The sequence below is a fragment of the Pseudonaja textilis genome, chromosome 4 (assembly GCF_049901715.1).
Source record: "Pseudonaja textilis isolate UNSWEBS1 chromosome 4, rPseTex1.2, whole genome shotgun sequence".
Lineage (NCBI taxonomy): Eukaryota > Metazoa > Chordata > Lepidosauria > Squamata > Elapidae > Pseudonaja > Pseudonaja textilis.
The window spans coordinates 57440546-57462715 of record NC_141993.1 but is presented as its reverse complement, the minus strand read 5'-3'; the positions used below and the strand labels follow the sequence as shown (position 1 = coordinate 57462715).

General features: G+C 35.0%; 1 protein-coding gene across 1 annotated transcript in view; it reads left to right on the top strand.

Annotated features, from left to right (window-relative positions):
* GPC1 (glypican 1) overlaps positions 1 to 22170 on the top strand; it is a 181725-nt gene that overhangs the window by 152068 nt on the left and 7487 nt on the right. Inside the window, exons 3-6 of the mRNA XM_026701471.2 lie at positions 7941 to 8332; positions 17521 to 17686; positions 18833 to 18963; positions 20051 to 20170. Coding sequence (XP_026557256.1) covers positions 7941 to 8332; positions 17521 to 17686; positions 18833 to 18963; positions 20051 to 20170 — 809 coding nt within the window. The remainder of the gene's footprint in view (positions 1 to 7940; positions 8333 to 17520; positions 17687 to 18832; positions 18964 to 20050; positions 20171 to 22170) is intronic.

Sequence of the window (22170 nt, the reverse complement as noted above, 5' to 3'; positions counted from 1 at the left end):
CAGAGAGGGAGATTTTAAAAATTGTATCAAGTATATTTCCATGGGCAAGGAGCACTCCAAACCATATCCAATAATATATGTTATCAGATATAGTTTGGAGTGCTGTTCCCTGAAGCCTATTAGAATTAGAGCTTCTTTATAGCTTTCTTTCAGCTGTTTCACTGTCTGAAATATGAATGAAAACTGAATAAAATTTCAAGAAAATTCTCAGAGTGGTCAAACTGTTGCTATTAGAATAATAATAGTAATAGTAATAGTAATAATAATAATAATAATAATAATAATAATAATAATAATAATAATAATAATAATGGCAAAGTAACACATTTTTTCATCAACTTTATTTTAAAAAATTCTGATACCCAAACTTTAATGCTAACATGTCACCATAACTTTAATATGCCACCAGACATATCAGGGATTTGCAAAAGTGTGATAATATCATAGGGATAAATCTCAGGTCCACAAATATTTTCTGAAACACAATGTTAGGAGTTCTTTCCAGGCAACAAAGGAAATTGATTTTTATAGCATGGGGGAGAGATAAATGTGACTACGTTAGAACTTATGATAAGGAAGATCCTGCCTGAAAAGAAAAGGTTATTTCAACAGTAGGTTTATCCTCTTGTCTCTCACTGGGAAAAATCAATATGTCAGAACCACTGTGCAGCATAAATCCCTTTAGCCTTTTTGAGATGTTAGGTGTTAAATAAACAGGGCTTTTCACATTCCAGATGGAAAGAAGTATCTTAAAATAGGAAGGGCATAAAAACAAAGATATCGTTATTTTCATATTTCGTTCATTTGCCATTCTAAAATATATATGTAGATAGTGTTACTTAAAATTTATTGCCTGAGAATTAGCCTCAGTCTTACTAAGTGGAGCAAGTTCAACATTTTATTTAATTCTTACTTTGCTTTCCCCCAACTTTTCAGAAATATTGCTTATCAGTAGGTCTCATGTCTATCCCTCTTTCGCCAACAAAACAAATATAAATAAAGCTCTTCACTTTTACTAAAAAAACCAAAACAATACACTGTATATAAGTTTTGTGTATATATCTTTGTATCTATATTTCCTTCTGCAGTGTGGCCTTTATCTTTAGGCAAGAATCTCTGTTCCCTTAGAAAAAGGGAACAGAGATCTTAAATAGCATAAAGCAAAATTCAAAACAGAAAGGGCATGAAACTGTCAGTGGTGCTATCTGGTGTTCAGAGCTGGATAAAGTTCTGATTCATTAGTTTCTTTCTATAAAGAGAAAATTCTGTTTCATTCAAAGCAACCAATATTTGGGTTCAAAATCAAATATCTATTCCAGAAATAAATAGCAACTCTGCACTTATCTCTCAACTTACATTCAATAATCAAGTGTAAATGAAATGAGTTGGCTAAATTTACTGAAAGATGAGAACAAAGCTTACTTGGGTGGAATAATTCCTGTACAAGTTCTGCAATGGTTAGAGATTTGTGCCATTTGTTACTTTAAAACTGGGAAACTAGGAATCTGGGCTAATTAGTGGGTCCCTTGAGAAACTCCATCATCTTTAACACAAAAACTCAGAATTACTAAGTCAATTGGAATGGTACTCATTCCCAAAAGATCAACAATCAAAATTTAACAGCATTATATGGTATTCAAACAATATTATCTAGCAATAAGGCAAAGCACCTTCCTTTGTGCAGAAGTAGATTTGTTTTGCTTTAAAAAATCTATATTAAAAAAGGATTAACATTTAAGACTGGCACCACCCATTTGCAGAACCTGCTTACAATGTTGTTCAATACACATCTTATAAGCAGACTGAGAAATTGCTTTTAAAGGCATATATACAGTTAATTTCTTTGCATACATTTGCATACATACATTCTCAGATACAAATACACATACAGACATATGCACACACAAGTTAAATTTCTATTTAAAGGTTTTTCTGTGGACCAGAGGGGACATAGTTTTGCGTGCTGCTTGCATCCCATGGGTAGGGCTTTGCTTGTTTGTGTAGCCCAGGTGCTAACATGCCACAACCTGGTACCAGTCCACAGACTGGGGGTTTGGAGACCCCCGCATTAACTAACCCTAAATAGCAGATAGAAGAAAACTGATGGTAAAGAGAGGAAGGAGAAGGAGCTGCAGAGCCATAAATAACATACTTCAAAATATTTCCAAAGAAATATTTTAGGCTTCATACAAGCACCAACACAACATCTTTCTGTTATTCATTAGAGCAATAATTTTTCCAGGATTCTGTGCAAATCTTAAAAAATACATACTTCTTTAAAGTATTAGCTCTCTAACTAATGTGTTCTACCTTTTAAAGCAGAGGTGGCTCAGGTAGCTTAAACCCATACTGACTTAGGAATTCTAGGAGTTGAAGTCCACAAGTCATAAAAGAGCCATAGTTCCTCTACCCCTGTTTCAAAGTAACTATCTTAGAAGAAGCCTTACTTAATGAATTTGAATTTAAAATGGTATTGCATAAAATTTGAACCACTTCCACTGCTATTTTCAAAGTATGCCTAATTTTCAACAGTTAACATTTTGATAAATCTTTGTTTTATAATTAGAGATTATATAAGGCAACTGTTTTTGGAAAATGCTTATAACTTTCTAAAACTCACAATGTGTTCATCACCCAGAAAGTTTAGAACCATTGTTCAATGGCTATTGAAAAATAACTAAAGTGTACATCAATTTTAAGAAGCACTCATCTTTCAGCATGATGATTTACTTTGAAAACTAACTTTTCCTCTGTACGTATCATCTTCAGACACAATTTGCCTTCTCCAGATCTTATGCTTTAGTAACCTTTCTTTAGAGGATTATAAATGCATTAGACTTATTAAGTATTTACAGTGACTTGTATATTACATTAATTCACATTGTGACCAATCTTCCTTTATTCATGAAAACTACTAAAAGAGGGGTTTTATCCTACAATTGGTAGTCCGGTGTACTTTGAACCAGCCTCTTAATTTAGACTAATTGTGGTCTGATTTTCATCAGTAAATTATTTTACAACCATGTCTTCATAAGGCACACTTTACATCTCATAATTTTCAGTGAACTGGACATACTGCACATGTATTCTCTAATCTCATTATTTGTTATAATGTTTACATTCTCTCCAGCCTCTAGTACAGGGTGTCAAACTTGATTTTATTGAGGGATACATCAGGGTTGGGTTTGACCTTGGGTGTCAGGATGGGCATGGCCAGGGTGGGCACAGCCAGCTTGACGTCACTCGTGTTGGGGATGCGTGTGGTGGTCTGAATGCTCTGCCAGCAAAAATGGGCTCCCAAGCTCCCTTTTTCACTCTGACAGCTTCTTGCAACCCTCTGCCAGCAAAAACAGAGCTCAGGAGGTCCACCCATGGCTCTCACATGCTCCGTTTTCAGCTGCAATGGCCTCCTGCAACCCCCTGCCAGTGAAAATGGACATAAGGATGGCTTTCCGCGGTCCTCCCAAGCTCTGTTTTCACTGGCAGAGGCACCGCAGGCTGGTCCTTCAACCTGGAATAGTAGTGTGTTATGGCAGAAGAGGAAGTGAAGGCAAAATAAACAGATAAATGACTTCCAACGAACATGAATAATAATGTCTGATTCTCAGAAACTGCCTGAACAAATTCCTGAAATTTTCTTAGTAATTTGTTTCAGTAGTGGCTTGCATTCATCAAATATCTGAAATTCCACATAGAAATCAAAGATCAGTTATCTATATTATTACAAAGTCTAGGATACAATATAATGGATAAAAGTTATAGGAGGGCATACCAGAACTGATACCTTAATAATAAGAATAACTAGATGGTGGAACCAATTGCCCAGAGAGGTGTTATTCCACTGGATGGAATCTATTTAGAAAGCTTAATTTGGATCCCTGCATTAAGAAAGGAACTGGAATCAATGGCCTAAATGTATCTTTCCAAGTCTTTGGTCTTCTGGTATCATCTATTAAGGTGATAGCCAAACAATCTGCTCAATTTTAATGTAGAATACCAGCATTAACATTTAAGAAACTGTAAAATATTTTCTTTTTTATGGATGGATTCCATCCATCGTCATCACCAGTTTGTGAGTTATTTAGCATTTACAAATGATTTTAACTGTTCCCTATTTTGAAAATATTGTTAGAATGAATAATTTGTTTAAAAATTGCAAAAACAATGAGATAAAGCATTATAACTATTCCCAAGAAGCAGTGCTTTTTGAAGGGATACAAGAACTTTTTGCTACTATGAATGATTTCTGGGCTTTTATTAAGGTCAAAGGCAAAATACACCTCTTGCGCATGGCAGAAATATTAATATTTCTTCCTCATAATCTGCATACATAACTGCATATGATCTCTTTGTAGTAGAAGTATGATTGACCAACTGCTATAGCAAAATTGTTCTGGGGTACCCAACAGATCCCAGAGTGATATGGAGCCCATCAAATGGCTCATTTGATGCTGTCGCCAGGGGACTAGTGGGGGATTATTCTTTTTTTTTTTTTTGTATTGGAGTTTTATCCTTATAAGCCACCTGGAGTCACTGAGAGTGAGTTGGGTAGCCATATAAATGTTCTGATCTGTGGTCTGAAAGAGTCAAAGAGAACGGTGCTATTGTTAATTGATACTAATATCAGTCAATGCTGCTCCATCCAGATACTATGATACGTAAAAATACTTGGTCTGATTCAATAGAGTAATACAAACTGGCAATTGAACATTTTGTACTTTCTCTTTGTAATTTCTCTTCATATTTTCAAAGAAAAATGTAGATATAGTTGTATTTCATAGAAGGTTGATAAGATAAACTAAGATAAGACTATGTAACATGTAATAGTTCTTCAACACAGTTTTATTTTTTAATTGTAGCATCTTTCAATATTTTTTCCAAGCTAAATGAAATGAAGAACGCTTGGGATTCTAGGATAGGAACAGATTTCTGTGTGAAAGGACTGTGAATTCAATACAGTTATAAAACCAAAATCTTTTACAATGTGCTCTGAAATACATTTGTTTTCATTTCATGCAAGAGTCTTATTTGCTTAACCATTCTTTTCCAAATAACCCACATTTAGTTGGAGTCACACCACATGTTTAGTTATAAATCATTGTTTACAAACCATATTGTTTATATTGACAAATCACTGAGCAAAAACCAAGTAAACCATATTTGTGTGATTTCAGGCCAGGTTTATGCTTTTTGAAGCTGATTCCAGTTGGTGGATATTGTCAAGTAACTGATAAAACTAAATAAGAGTTTCACAGATCTGGACTCAATACCATCTACGATTGGGTGATGATTCCCTTGTAGGGTTAGTTATTTTTTATCTGTTCATTTGTTTCACAGGGGATGCCTTGCACTAAGGTGTACTGGTATTATAGTATTCAATGACCTGCTATTGTTAATATAAAAATTCATAAATGATATATAAAGGAAATAATGTCGCAGGACCATGGGAAAATGCATTGAAAAGATACAGGATTTGCTCTCTTTTAATAAATGTTGGTAATTGTTAGGAGTGTAAGTCACCTAACATTTGGGTTGGAAATATATAAACCAGGATAGACATTTTAATACTGTCTCTTTAAGGGAATGCTAAAATTGTAATTGGATGTGGTTCCTCAAAGGGCCATTAAATGGAGCTAGATACCTGGGTTGCTTCTGTTCTGTTGTTGCTGAGAGTGTTGCCGTTCCTGCATTTCCCTATTGACTGCTACTGATCATCGTTATTCTTGGATTTGATGTGAGTCTATTACTGAACTGTTTTTGATACTGGACTTTGATTTGGATTGATTTGGAGACACGGGCAGCCATGCCACGCCCTGAAGCAGCTGGGGACTCTGCCTTCGGGGAGCTTTCATCGGCCAATATAAGCGGCCTCATGGCGACTTACGTGCGTATGGGCCACTCTAGGTGGGGGAGGAAATTAAGTCACCCCCGAAAAGATGGCCTAGCCATTTTTTCAGGGGTCAAAAAAAAATAAGGCCCGGCCTTATTTTGTGAGAAACACGGTATTATTGGGAAAGGTGTTGATTGGATTTCTATGCGACAGAAACATTTAAGTTTATCAACAATGGAGGCTGAATTCTCATGTTTGTCTTTATTAAGTACAGATTTAGTTTGTTATAAGCAACTATTGATTGATATGGGAATTGATGTAACAGATTCTATTGTTGTTTATGAAGACAACCAATCTGCAATACAAATGGCTTCAAATCTTGCTGTAAAGACAAGATCAAAACACACAGATTTAAGACATTTAAATGTGAGACAATGTGTGTAAAGTAAGATGATTAAGCTGGAATACTGTATGTCAGAAAATAACATCGCAGATCATTTTACAAAAGCCCAAGGCTCTGTAAGGCATAAGGCTTGCTGTGAGGATTATGGATTTAAAATGTAAGGTTGTAAATATTGTCCTACCCAAAGGGGAGAATGTTAGGAATGTAAGTCACCTAATATTTGAGTTGGAAATATGTAAACCAGGATAGACATTTTAATGCTGTCTCTTTAAGGGAATGCTAAAATTGTAATTGGGTGTGGTTCCTCAAAAGGCCATAAGATGGAGCTAGAAACCTGGGTTGTTTCTGTTCTGTTGTTGCTGAGAGTGTTGCCGTTCCTGCATTTCCCTATTCACTGTTACTGATCATTGTTATTCTTGGATTTAATGTGAGTCTATTTCTGAACTGTTTTTGATACTGGACTTTGATTTGGATTATTCCTGGACTGAAAACTGACTGCTTTAACCATGAATGACTTGGACTGTTTGCTGAACTTTGCTTAACCGTTTTACTGGAAGTAAAAACCTACATTTTACTATATAGTGTATCTGTGTGCTTGTTGTGTGTTATTCTTCACTACTCTCACTACGTCTCCCTGCAAGTGCTCATTCTCCTAATGGGGAATTATCTTAACAGTAATGAACCAACATACTATCTGTCATGTTGAACCTTTTAAATCAAAGAAGTTTTGTATGTTGTCAAATAATTTTCTAAATGTCCTATTTTAATACCAAAAGCAAATATTGAAACTTTTTAGTCTTCAGACATAGAACTACTAGCAGTGGTGGTATTCTACCGGTTCGGCCTGGTTTACCGAGCTGGTAGCAGCAATGAGCAGTGGAGACCGAACCAGTTTTCTCTGCCGCTCTGCTGTTGGGCCCATCCACCCAGCCGGGCTCCCATGCTCACCTTTATCCTCTGAATGTGAAGCGCAGCTGCTTTGCACGGCACAGAAGAGTGCTGCGCAGCAGCTGCTGAAATGGCCAGGATTGTGCAGGCTTGCAAGAGGTGAACTAGAACGCCTCTATGCCTGTGCAAACACCTCTGTGCCTGCGCAAAGTGCACATTTGGTGCACAGGTGCACGCAAAGTGTGTGCACATGTGCAAAGTGTTCCCACCAAGCCACGCCCACCGAACCGGTGGTAAAAATGTTTGAATCCCACCACTGACTACTAGATATATTTATTGTTGATATATTCTCTTAAATAGGATGGTAAACATATGTACATATGTTTCTGTCAGGAGCACAAGCATTTCATTAAGATATGTTTGGGCATATTTCACATAGATATTTTTTTCCAACATCTCATCAGTGCTTGATTTCCAAATATACAATAAATGAGAATAAATGTAGTGTTGAGTCTTACACATTCACGGGAATGTTGAAGCAGTATTATTTTGGGCATGAGATTTTGGGGGCAAATGTTTCACAGTTCTGAATGTGAATCTGGTTTTGCATCTATGCAGTCAAACAACACAATGCAGATGACAAGTATTTGTTTTCTACACTTGAAGATACCAGCACACTTCGCATACCAGGTTTTTTTTCATTTCCTTTTAGTAAAGATGCAATGTATTAATTTGAAGATGTCTTTAATTCAGGTTAATTTCATTCCAGAAATTCCTGATTCTTCTTGTAACCTGTTTCTCCTACTTTTTTGATTTCAGGTTACTTCCAGGATTTGTTAAACAAGTCAGAGAAGGCACTTTATGACACATTTCCTGGTATGTATGGAGACCTTTATCTCCAGAATGTACACCTTTTCAAAGACTTGTATAGTGAGCTGCGGCATTATTATCGAGGTCCTAACATTAACTTAGAAGAAGCCCTCAATGAATTTTGGACTCACCTGCTAGAGCGGCTCTTCAAGTTGATGAATCCCCAGTACCAGCTTCCGGATGAATATATGGACTGCATAGTAAAGCACTCGGAGCAACATAAGCCATTTGGAGAGATTCCAAGGGACCTGAAGCTCAAGGCAACAAGGGCCTTCATTGCAGTCCGTTCCTTTGTGCAGGGACTTGGTGTGGGCAACGATGTTGTCAGAAAGGTCTCTCAGGTAGGTCAGCTTAAATTGCTGTGTGATCACCATTCCTAAGAAGTTTTAAAGTACCTATTTACTCTGGGAAATATATTTACTGTTGCATTGGACAAGGCTGTCAGATTCGTTGATTGGTGCCATTTCTGCTTTGCGTAAATTATTACTCCCAAGCAGAGAGCTCCCTTCAGATTTGTGAATGCTGTTCCTGAAGTTTTGCCATAGCAGGATCCATCCTGCAATTCAGCAAAGCAGTGGGACTCTTTTCTTTTTGAATGTTAAATTGGTGGGAGGTACCTTTTCTTTCTATATTACATCAGATCAATCTAGTGTCTGGTGTACTGTGGGGGGAAACACAATAGTGACTATCAAAGCTAAATACACTAGTAGGGCATGGCTAGGTGTCATCTGCATATTGAAACCTGGAAGCTAACCAAAAAGTCATTTTCTGTGTCTATAGAAGGAAGTACCTAACAGCATGTTAGGTAACCATACTGAATAGTCAAAATGCCTTCAACAACTCACCAGGATACAATGTAGTTAGACTTAAGTTTTATTTATGTTTGTGGCTAGTTTTCATTGAATTCTAGGTAACATGGTGGTCATCATGTTAAAGAAGCCTTAGAACTGTTTCATAGCAGCATTGTTGATTCTCCTGCCGCTTTCATATTACTGGCTTTTCCAAAGTCACAGTTTTTCTATCAAAAAATAGAATAAGGTGATATGAGGATGTTTAGGATCCTATCATATGACATTTCCAGAGAATTAAGAAAAGTTAAATCATAGTAGCCTCAATATTACTGAAAATATTAAGGGAAGGAGCCTTAAGGAAACGAAATATGTATAGGTTTGCTCTAAAACATGTCAATCGTTTTTTATTCTGATATTATAAAATGCACATGCACAGAGAAAAAGTATGCAGATTAACACAATAAACACCGAGGGTGTTCAGAGATTGTTAGTTTACCTCCCAATGAAAAGTTACATGTTTTTTCAACACAAATGGCCTGTAAAATACACATTATCTTCAGAGTTGATAAAAAAAACAAATACCCAAATGTTTTAGGTATCAATCAATAATTTGAAAGTGACGGAGCCTTTATGCACAACAGTAGCATTGGACTTCTGAGCCATCAAGCAGATTGAACACAGAGGAGAACATAAGCTGTATAAAAAGCTGGCACAATTTAGATAAAAATATAAAGTCTTCTTGTTTTCCTTTTGGGTATTCATTATGCTTCAGGTTTAAAATAATATTCCACTTGGGCCTAAAAGTATGAACTAGCTAGTTTAACCAGACTGTCTTCAATTCTTCTTTTACTCAATTCAGAAGTGTTTGGTTTATAAGTAGAGAGATTTAAGTAATGCATTCCATGACAAATGATTCTTTTGTGTCAGTAAATGCATTTAAATCCTGCCTGGTGGTATGTGAACCAGTGGTATTTTGCAAAGTAAATTTTTGCATTAGAGTTTGCAAAGAAATGAGCATACTGGCTGCATTTTTCATGCTTGCTAAAGCTATGATGAGTACAATAGGCAGAGTACAGTAACTATAGATTATCTAGTAGTGTATGCCTGTGAAAGCAGGTGGGTGGGGAAGATACATCTGAATGAAGGTAGCCTGAACTAGTGGAGTGAAGTTATTCAATACGTGCAGGGAATGAATGGAAAGTGAACACAAGGAAGGAAGCTGCTTGTAAAATAAAACAACAACAACCTTGTGTTATAGAGTGATGCAGAGGTACAATAAAAATATTCTATTTCTTGTGTTTATCTGCTAGTCTCATTAGATATCCCTTGCAAGTATCAATAGTAAAATAAACTTTCCTTTAGTATATCAAAGAAATTATCAATCATACAGTACTGGAGAATAAACATTTAGAATCATTGTATTTCCTGTGCTTTGTTTGCAGATGTTTGCCATGTAATTTTCTTTATCTAAGATAAAATACACCTAATTTGCATGATTGCTCAGATATTTTTTATTTATTTCATATTACAATATGAATATAGCAATCTCTGCTATTCTTGTTGTAGTTGATCCTTATTCAATAAAACCTGCTGTAGACAAAGCAAAGAAAAATACACTACTCATTAACCAGCCTTAGAGAAAGCTAGTAAATTACATAAAGAGAAGGACTGGTTTTTGTTTTTTTGTTTTTGTTTTTTTGGGGGGGGGGCAGCTCAAGCAACATTTACATTTTTAATTACTTCTGCTTCTTAATTTTGCTACAGTTAAAGTTCCTTACTTGTCCCAGCTTCCAGGACTTTTATCTTTTGAACATTTCAACCATTTTGCTTTTCAGTTTGCCCTTTAGTTGAATCATTACATTCCCTAAAGTCTTGTAGAAATAGAAAGGTCTGCATGCAGGCTGGATTGAAAGAATAGCGAATGAAAGCTGTTTACTAAACTGTCTGTTAGATGGGTCCTTCTCTCAACCCCGAAGTCTCTCTTTCTCAGAAATGGCATAAAGCCTTACTTCCCCTGTTAATCATCCTCAATGAAGAGTAATTCAAACTCTTCTTGACTATTTTAAAATACCTTTATTTTAATATGAACAAAATATTTTGCTGTTTGATGACTCAGGTAGCCAGCCTAAAAATCTCTTACCAGACTTTTCTTAGCGTATGTGAGATTTTAAACCTGCTAAGAAAGTATTTATCACAAGATAATCCCTGGTTAATACTTTCACATACCACTTTAATTCTGCTGGCAGGTTAGCAGATTTAAGAAAAATAGACCAGTGCTGGAAGCAGCTTTTTGAATGAATCCATGAGACTGCGTTTCACACACTATACGGTGTTTTTTCAACAGTCACCCTATGGTAAGCACCCTATGGAAGTTGGTCAGGTGAAAGAACCAACACAACACTATACCTTGGATTTTCTATGTGACACACTGGATTGTGTGAACATTTTCCCCTGATCTTCTAAGTGTATTGACTGCCAGTTAGCAATTTTTGTCCAATAATGTGTTCCTTTTCATAGCAGAAACCCAAATTAGTAAACAAGTGGAATGAGACTTTTTGTTCAGATGTAATAGAATTATGTCAAAAGGTGTATCATATAACAAACTTCACTGTGAGATGAAACAGCACTATTTAGACACCAGTTCAATTTTTTAAAAAGATTTCCAAGGCCTAAAGACAAGTTATAAAGCTGAGGGGTCATAATTAAGTGATTTTTAATCACAATAATTAAGTTACCATGAAATTAAATTCTATTTTTTTTAATGTCTCATCATTCCAACAAAATAAACAAATAGTTAACAGTATAATAATGTTATACTTTATTCCATTAAGTAATGTTAATAACAGAAAGTTTCTACCATATACCCTTCTATAAATTTAGACTAGCTCTCTAGATTGTAAAGCACCATTCTGTTGGAAGACCATGCCAGTTTCTAAGAGCAAAAGCTTGAAAGGCATACCATAACAGATTCTTGTTTTTTTCATAATATCACAAGACTTTTCTCAACATGTCTTCGGGGGACCAGGTTGGGGAAGACTGGAATTGGCCCTTAGGCTCCAATTAGATTGATATGACAGACCCATCTGTTAAAACAGATGGTGGACTTCCCCATAGCCCCTCTCCCTCCTCCCTTTCCTTTATCCCCAGTGGAATTTCTCTCTATCCTTGGCAGAAGAAATCGGTGCTTGAAACAAAGAGTATGAGAGGATGAACCAGGTTTTCTCATGCTCCATCAGCACACCTCCTTTTGGCCTCAGTTTTGAGGTAAACTTCAAAAGAAAGATAATATGCTGTTCCACACAGTGGAGAAATAAGAAATCAAATATAAATTCTAAATCATTCCCCAGTGGATTTTTTTTCATTCTAGAATTTTGTCAATATTTTTAATATAGGAGAGAGTGAAGAGCTCCTTCTTCCCTTCATCATTCTTGCCCTAATCATTCTACCAAGCTCTTTATATTACGTAGCAGGACTGTCAAACTCCCAGCCCACAGACTGGATGCGTCACATGCTGGCCACGCCCCTGCCCAGTTTTGTGAAGGGGGGGAAATCCTGATATGTCACATGACACCACTGTGACGACGTGAGTTTGACACCCCTGTTATATAGGATCCTGGAATGTTCACATCAACCAGCCAGCCAATTCTGAAACTTAGAACAGAGGAACTTCAGAAGACTTTTATGGAATGTCATTTTCTAAATGCAGATAACTGCCTATAAGAAGTTATTATCACAGAGAAATATTTTTACCGATAATATTGCTATAGTTTACTCTGTACATACACATGCACAGACACATACACTGAGAGATATGTTTGGTGGAGCTATAAACACATTCCCTTTAGCTTAATTGAATTGAACAAGCAGCTTGAGGAAAATAAATACTACTTCAGTATAGAGGATTGTAATAAATTTTCATTTTGCTGTCACACTCTATCCAGATGTCTCTTTTCCTCATGAAAGATCTGCTAGTTTTCTGTTTGTTTTTAAGGTGGATGGTAAGTATATGTCAAGCAATAATTCTTGGAGTATTAGTCATTTTGCAACACAGATGTTTTAACAGTTAGAATTCTCCTTTTCTCCTATGGATTACAAGTGACCCTGGAGCAAGGAGCCTTGTTTAGGTAGAATAAATACATGAATCTAGTCTTATTAAGGTCTATTTATTACCACATTAATTTAATTCTCTCTCTTCCCTCCACACACAACTCACAAAGGCATGTCAGTGCATTTCTCAACTTAGATCTTACGTATATAATATTGGCAGATGACAGCTTTCATAAAATGTAATTGTTTATCAAGAATAAAATATAGCACTATAGGTGTGTCTGTTGTGTTCCATTAGACACTAAAATCCAATATATCCCTGTATTAAAAGGACTCTATTTTTTTGTTTTGTTTTGTAGACCTCTGTGTATGTCCCTGCCTTCAAGTTTTATAAAATTTATGAAAATATGAATCTTTTTAAATCAAGAAAAATTGCTCTTAAAAAGTCTAAATAATCCCTAATTCAGTGGAGATTGTATTCATCATTAAAAATGTTGACCTTTGTGTGTCCTTGATGGATAAAAATAAGTTGTTAATGAATTTCATTTGAATGGGCTGATTATAGACTTAGCATATTTAGTATATAAACAGTTGTAGTCACATTAATTTTTATTAACATTAATGCCTATGAATAACTAAGTCTGAATAATTATAGTTAGCCCTTAATACTGGAATGGAAGCTGGTAATATACTTTCTGCATATGTATTTATCTGAGAAACTAGTAAATTCTATTTTCATATCACTTACAATTATGCTAACTCTGCAAACTGCTGAGCTTACTGGCATATTTTAAAAAGAAATGTAAAACTGTTTTTAACATAAATATATCAAAGCTAAATGACATACTACTCTGATTTCCTATGAGGTAATTATTAAAAAAGACGAACAATTCTAAGAGTTGCCTAGTTGATGTGAATAAATAACCTCTAGCTGAATTCTCAGCCAGAATACTTTGACATAGAAATAATAAAATGGATCTTTTAAAAATACATCATATTACATTGGCTTTGATGTCCTACTTATCCAAATTATTTATTTAGTCATTGTAGAGTATAATGTGCATATTTGTTATGAACAAACAGATTATTTATTAGGATTCTCAAACCTAAACAACTGTAACTACTTTGTAATATGGCCTTTGGAAAATGTCTTTAATATTCCTCAATTAAAGGTAAAGAGAGATCTTAAAGGGTTAAGTAAAAAAATATATCTTTTTGATGAAAGCTTGTTGGAACACATCTGAATGAGGTACCCCCAACCAACCAAAATTTAGCTGTCTAAAATTCCTGCTGAATGGGATCAGAAATAATAGTAATAAATCAAATTGTAAAAAGCAATGCTATTTTAGTAATGCATTTGCTATTAATAAATCAATTCTGCCCCATGTTGGGAAATTGATAAATCAAAAAGTGGCTGAAAGCCCAGTGAAATTAAACTCTCTTTGAATATCTGAAAGGAGTGAGGGAGCTGTATGGATGTTAGCAGTAAAGAATTCCAAAGTATGGGTGCTGCCACAGAGAAGCCTTGTTACCTTGATAATGGTTCTACCTTTTCTAAGTTAAGGTTATCTTCTACATAGGGTCTCATAGCAAGCTTGCCAGAGAACTGTTCTCAATGAATCAGTAGATTCAACTCTGGCAGGATGGTAGTTGATATAATGAAAGCCAGCTGGGTGACTTTGGGCCAGTCACTCTCTCTCAGCCCAACTCACCTCATAAGTTGTTGTTGTGAGGAAAATAGAAAAAGGAAGGAATATTAGGTATGTTCACCACCTTATTTCTAAAAATAATAAGACAAGATACTAAAAACTAAATAAATAATTAAATAATGTATAGCAGATAACCAACACAGCAATATCAGGAGAGTTGTTACCATGTTTCAACTGGATTGATTTACCAGTAATCTCAGTATACATATTCAGGATCTGCTATAATTTTTGCGTTACCTCCAAAAGCTATTTCAGAATGCATTATTGATCCTATTTGAATCAGTTCATGTCTGCCCATCCTTTAGTATGCAAATGTGTTGTTGGAACCCTTTGATAATCACAATTCTTTTGGAAAGCTTCCCTTGTTTGTCTATGCCCGTTTCCATCTTTGATGACTTTACATTACAATATTGTTTCTTGTCTATTCTAATGTCTCTCTTAAATTCTGTAAGTTCTTTCCAAGATCATTGTCTTTTTTTGCTTTGGTTTCTTTTTTTGACAGTTTCCACCATCTGTTCTGACTTCTAGCTTATTTTCTTCTGTCTATTGGCACACTCTTTTCATTCATTCTTAACTTCTTTGATTCCATTCCATAGTTCCTCTTGTTCCTTACTAGTAAAGTTCAGGACTTCAAAGCAGTTCCTGGTGATCTTGAAAATAGCCAGCATATGTTCAACATCATATTGTAGAAATAGGATAACTTTGTTCTTCTTTAGTTTGATTTGGAACTTGCATATGATCAACTCCACAGTTAGTTCTTAGGCATGATTTTGTTATTATAACTGAACTTTTCCAATTCCTTTTACCAAACGAATCAATTTGAAAGTATCCAAGTATAGTCCATTCTGTTTATGCTTTATACAGTGCTTTTGGATAACCTGATCCACAGTGCATTGTTGTACTAATGATATGTCTATCTGTTTTGGTGGTCTTTGATGTGATGACCCATGATAAATTGTCTTAGTAATATTTACTCTTTGATTCCATCTTATTGCTTTAAATAGAATGTGAATCAGTAGGTGGAGATTGTTGAGGTGTGTGTGTGTTTCAACCTGGTCATCCTTTCCACTATTTACGACAGCTACCCACTCTTTGTTTCCAAATCTCCCAGATTATCTCAATTTTCTCGATCTGCAACCTCAGATCTTGATTGAGGACCAGCTAATTTGGAATCCATTTATTGATTTTATTAACAAGAGTCACTAGTTTTCATTTAATGAATGCTTATAAAATCTGCGGGCTCTAAAAGGGGAATCTGTGGTTTTATGTGGTGTGCTTGATAATTTTATGCTTAAATTACTGCAGTAATCCTGATTCCTATTTCTGTTCCATCCTACTCTGAATTCTCATTGCAGAACAGAAAACTTCACTTGTTTCCTATCTTAGTCAAGACTCCAGTTGAAACTATTCTTATTTGTATTTAAAGGACTCCAGTTACACAGACACGTGCAGCCTAGTACCTGTCTATCCTTAGTTCTCTATACAATGTTGTTCACTCCTTATATTCTTCTATTCAATAATTTACTTTTCAGGCCAGAGTTATAGCTTCTGACTTCCAGGCTTTGGGGGAACTTAGCCTTGCAACCTTGGGTCAGCCTATCTTTCTCCCTTCCTTCACTTGAATGAACAGTTATGGCATTAGAAAAGGATTTGTGTATTTTCCTATCCTATTCTCATTAATCTGGGCAATCCCTGGATTAATACCTGATGTATTTTAACTATGGATGTATGCATGTTTGGTCGTATCACAGTCCTTTGTTTCAGACACAAATGGGGGTTTTGTTTGATTGTCTCAGTTAATATTGGTTTACTGGTTTGACTGTTAAGTTGTGTACTATTTTTATTGAATATAAGTTTGTCATTATTTGTGCTTTGATATATCTTTGTTTGGTAAATGTGCATAATAAAATTAGTGGTAGTTGGATATCTTGTTTTTGTGTTGACTAGAAAACCAGTTTCATAAACTGAGATTTGAAATGAAGTTGAAAACTGTGCTTTTTGCTGACTAAGTTTTAGTTGGGCCATCGGTATTTTTCCATCATATCTATAACCCAATCAATAACAAGAACTCAATACATTTTGGAGATATATTATGATAGAAATGGAACTGATTCTGTTACAGTAAATGCTAATATAACAGAAAACAAAGATAGATGAGGAAAAAGTGCATTATCTCTTATATTTTTCGAAGTTCAAACATTATTTGCATTCTAAATTATAGTTAATACTGTGTTTTGATACAATAATTGAATTGAGGCCCACAGTGATGGAAATGAGGAAACTTGTCAAAGACTGACTTTATTGTCTGATTTCAGATTCATGGAAATTCTTTATAGGTATTTTATTAGTATAGCAGTTAAGGCATCAGGCTAGAAAGGAGACAGTGAGTTCTAGTCACAAAGCCCGCTGGGTGATGATGGGCCAGTCACTTTCTCTCAGGAGACAATGGCAAATCACTTCTGAAAAACCTTGCCAAGAAAACTTCAAGGACTTGTCCGGACATGGTTGAACAGAAGAAGAAAAAAGTCTTTTAGAACCATTGCTGGCATCTGTAATATTTATGTGCCTGTTTCTTTATTCTTCTGGCCTTTTTTCAATTGGCAGGACATCAAAGAAACAATTGTAGATAATAGATAAACAATTGTAGATAAACAATAATAAATTGTTACAAGTTCTGTGACACTTGAATATATTCTAAATGTTCATATTTCAGAATGCAAGGTTTTCAGGGATTTTGAAATGTTTCATCCTAATGATCTCTGAAAAGTAGTCCTCCTCTGAAATTAAATAGGCTATGTCCAAAGATTTCATACAAGAAACTAGTTGTCTATTTAATGGACTTAGTTTTAAATTTTATATCGATTTTCTCTACACACAAAAAATAATAATTTTTCTCTTTTGAATACTGGGTTATGTTTTAAGGTACATGTTGTGTTTTACGAGTGTATGCCCTTAAGAAATAATTGTTTGTTTGTTTTTAAGGTCCCTCTGAGCCAGTATTGCAATCGCGCTATTATGAAGTTGATATATTGTGCACACTGCCGGGGCATGTCAAACATTAAGCCATGTAATAGCTATTGCCGTAATATCTTGAAGGGCTGCCTGGGCAATCATGCTGACCTGGACACTGAATGGAAGAACATGATTGGTAAGATCTACAGAGGTTTGCCTGAAAAAATTGCTTTCATTGACATTTGTTTAGCTCTTTTTTATCCTTTTAGTTAAGCGATAAAAGGTTGGAGATCAATTGATGCATGAATTAGAGGAATATTTTCAATATCTCTGAAGCATCAGTTCTTCCTTTAGATGAGTGTTACCAGATATAATTCTCCTTGTGTTTTGGTATTACATAGTTCCCATAACAGTCTTATGAGTCTTTCAATTTTTGCACGAGACACCAGGATATAGAAGCTCCAAGTATTCATCAGTATCACAGACTGGATGGTTTTAAGCAGTTCAAAAATTAATGATGACTTCAGAAAAAGTAGTTTTTAACAATAAGTAAAAAGTTCAGTCACTTTCAAATTGAGCTCTTATTTATAGTAAACTACATGGGCACATTCATGTAGAAAAGGTTTAAAAACTGAAAAAAGTTCTCAAGCATAATTATAAAATTTTGTTTTGTATTTTGCTATTTAGATATTCTTAGATTTATTGTATCACTTTATCCTTACGACTGCTTTTTCTGAAGAGGACATTATTTGACTGTTTGTCAGGATCTAAACTGATTGATTGATTGAATACTTTCAAGCCAGTGTTGACTCTTAATGACAACCACATAGATAGATTTTCTTTGTGATGATCTGTCTCTCGGTCCTTGTTTTTTCCAACAGTACATCCATTGCCATTTTAATTGAGGCCATCTACCATTACAGACTTCTCAAGAGATCTAGCATTTTGCAAAATAGGGCAGGCTGAGCCTAGGCATGTGTGCCTTGAGTGAGAATGCTGCATTGATATGTTTGATGATCCATTTGTTTAGTTGGTTCATTGTCCATAGTGTTCTCAAGAGTTTTCTCCAGCACCAAAGTTCAAAGTGTCAATACTTTTCCAATCCTGCCTCTTAAAAGTCCAGCTTTTGCTTACATAAAGTATCACAGGAAATGCCACTGTTTGCACTGTTCTAATCTTTGTAAGTAATTCATGGTATCCGAATATCTAGGATATAAATAAATATAAAAAATGTTCCACTGATATATCTTGCATTTTAATATTGGTTATAGTAATTACAAAGAGTTTGCAATGGTTTATTTGATATACTTCTTAATCAGTATCTTTTTTTTTTCCCCAACAGATTCATTACTGTTGGTGGCTGATCGTTTTGATGGACCATCTAATGTAGATGTTGTAATTGGTACAATTCATGTTAGGATTGCTGAAGCCATTTCAAACATGCAAGAAAACAAAGAGTCTATAACAGCCAAGGTAAGAACTATATTGTGAATGTCAGAATATTTACCTCTTATATATTTAATTGCCTGTATTTTTCTTATTGTTCTCCCACCCCCACCTTCCCTGAATATTCATGGTATTTCCTGTAAACAGTCACCTAAGCATAGCAAGTGACTTTGGATCACACCCTGGGTATTTTGATATTCAGTTACAAGTTACCATGAGAGGATTCCATTGTTTCTACTAATAAAAAAATAGACATGCTATGCTTGCCATTCTTCAGGGCTCAATAGGTGGAAAGCCACTTTTACTGTCATACAAGAATTATTAAACCCTAGACCTGTCATCTTTAATTTGTATGTGTTGACTGGAATGTGTCTCCTTCCCAATATAAGAGTGAGCTCACTGTCTCCTTCCCAGTATAAGAGTAAGCTCTCTGTGAGATTTATCTGTCTCTTCCTCATCACAAACGTTTGTCCTATCTGTGTTCCTGAGGAGAGTGTGATATTTTAACCCAATGTTAAAGAAATTTGCTCCATCGCAGATCCAAAAACTGTAGATTCCCATCCTGATGTGAACAACAACATAATTTGAGTTTCTGGAGCCCAGCTATTATTCTTATGGAACAGAAGAACTGTAATTAAAGATCCTGAGAGAAAGTGCATCAGGAACTGACTAGCAAGTAAATAAGTCACCAATAGACTGACAGAAAGAAAAAGAGAGAACATAGTACTACTGCCTAAAATATAGTGATATAAAGCCATCAGTTCAGAGAGCGAACATGTCTTCAAAATCCACTAATCATTAGATTGTTAAGCAAATCAACCAAAGAAAGCTCTAGGGTGGGTTTTTTTAATTCACTAATTATTATGCATATATGACATCCCATATTGATACTAGTTTCTGAGGGCTTAAGCAAGTTAGAAAAATAGAACTCATTGTGCTATATGTTTTTAAATCAGCCTTTTGAATCAAACAAAACAAAAATACGTATGAAATATATAGGAATGTCCTCATATTTGAAATGAATTGTAAGTAAATTTAATATTGGTGAAATAAATATGCAGAGATTTACCTACTAAAAAATTTTCTGAGATGTGTTTTTCTTTGATTTCCCCAGATTTTCCAAGGTTGTGGAAATCCCAAACTCAGTACAAAAGCTGCCAATGTGGAAGATAAGAAGAGGCGGGGGAAATATGTCACTGAAGATAAACCTTCTGGGCTTAGTTCAGAGAAATTTGTGAGTGCAGAGGGTTTGTCTGATTTAATTCTGCACTAGAATTGTGTAACCTGTTAATCAAAATGCTCATTGGGCCTTGTAAAGATGTTCATTATGTGAAGGAATACATATAAGCACAGTTTAGTTTCAATGTGAAACCTTTCTTTCAATGGAAGAATACACATCAGTAATCTGTAAAAATGAAAGTACCCTTTTAGCCAATCATCAAAAGACACTTTTTTAATCACACCAAATTCTTAACAGTCCTGCTTACCAATATAAGGAGTTGTTTTTCACATAATTAGACTCTCAGCAAGTAAAATGTTTCTATCTCATTTAATAATCATGAGTATCTCAGACCCATAGAGGACATACTTTACAATAACAATAAATTGAAGCTATGTCATGTATTTTAGAGATGTGCAAATCTCTAAATTTTTGTAATATTGGTTGTAATAATTACAAAGGGACCATCACAGATGCTTTGCTTGGCATGCTTCTGAACCAGTATCTGCTTATTCTGGTAGCTGTTGAGCTAGGGCTGAAAAGGAAGAGAAGATGCTGAAAGATTGAGGGAGAAGGGCCAAGGGATAGAATATTGGTAGCAGCAAACAAGAGGGAAGATCACAGAGAATTGACATACACATCATGCAAAGGAGGCAGTAGTAGTACCATGTGTGATTCTAAAGGAAAGGAAAAAGGGGCACCAGCCTGCTGTACTCACTGTATAAAATCATTCTTGGATCTCTTTGCAGTTCAGCTAAACTACAGCCAATCTTTGAAAGAAGATAAACACTTTGAAAGAACATAATATGTTTGTAAAATAGAGACAGCTGATGGATTGAGTCTCAACAGATCTTATCCAACAACTAAACACTGCTAGCATTGGCAGCAAAATTTCCCTGATTATTAACATAAGATTCAAATCAGGTAAATGTGATCTGCCACTACTTTGCAGAAGTAAAGATACATAAATAGACTTTCTCAATTGAAAATTATTGCAACAATGTGCAATGAAAGTGTCTTAACTGTAAATATTTTAGTATGGAAGAGCCAATTTATTTTCCTTAATAGTGTCTTGAAACATAGCCTTTCTCCTGCTTTTGTTTGGGATGTCTTTCAACAACATCCAAAGTTCCATTTTCATTGTAGCCTTTATTCTAAACTAAAGTATTCTCACTATCAGCCACGTTCTTCAAAAGAAAGTTAAGAATATTTTATCATGTGCTTTATTGATCAGATTTGTTATTCCTCTTCATTATTATTGAATGAATCCAAAGCAGAAGTGCAAACTAGACATAAAATCATAAAAATATGAAATATTTATCAGATATAAAAAGTGTTATCCTGGAATATTGTATCTGAAAATTTATGCCATTAAAAGTTTCTTGATCTGTATTTAATACATATATTCCTAGTGCTGTATTTTCTTGTTTTGCCACCTACAATTTTTGGTTACCATATTCCCATTCTTATATGTCTCAATTAGAGCAAAAATCTGATCTGCACATGCCTTCCCTAGCATAAAACCATAATGGTCTTGCTAAATTTTGCCTCATGTCATCTCTTATATCCTTTCAGTTCCAGTTCTTGCAAAACATCTTCCCAGCCACACAAAAACTAATCTTCCTATAGGGTTTGCCTTTTTTCTCTCATGATTTACCTTTGTAAAAAGGAAGAAAATTGGCATTCTTTCAAGACTCAGTCAGATATGTAATCTTTACACATTTAAAAAAGTCATACAACTACAGCCCTAAGCAAACTACATTGCGTTTGCAATTTATACAAACTTATCATTTTTCCATTTTTTTTAAGCATTTCAAGTTTCTATTTCATCCATTTTTCTTCACACAAACATTTCCATATAAAATTCAAAAATACTCCCTTCCAGTCATCCTTCAGTTCAGTTTCCTCTCAAAACATCTTATCACTTTTACTTTTAATTTCACTCGTTTTATCTGTCTTCTAATACTTTTTCCTGTAGGACTCATACAGTCATCCTACCTCAATAGTTGTTTCTT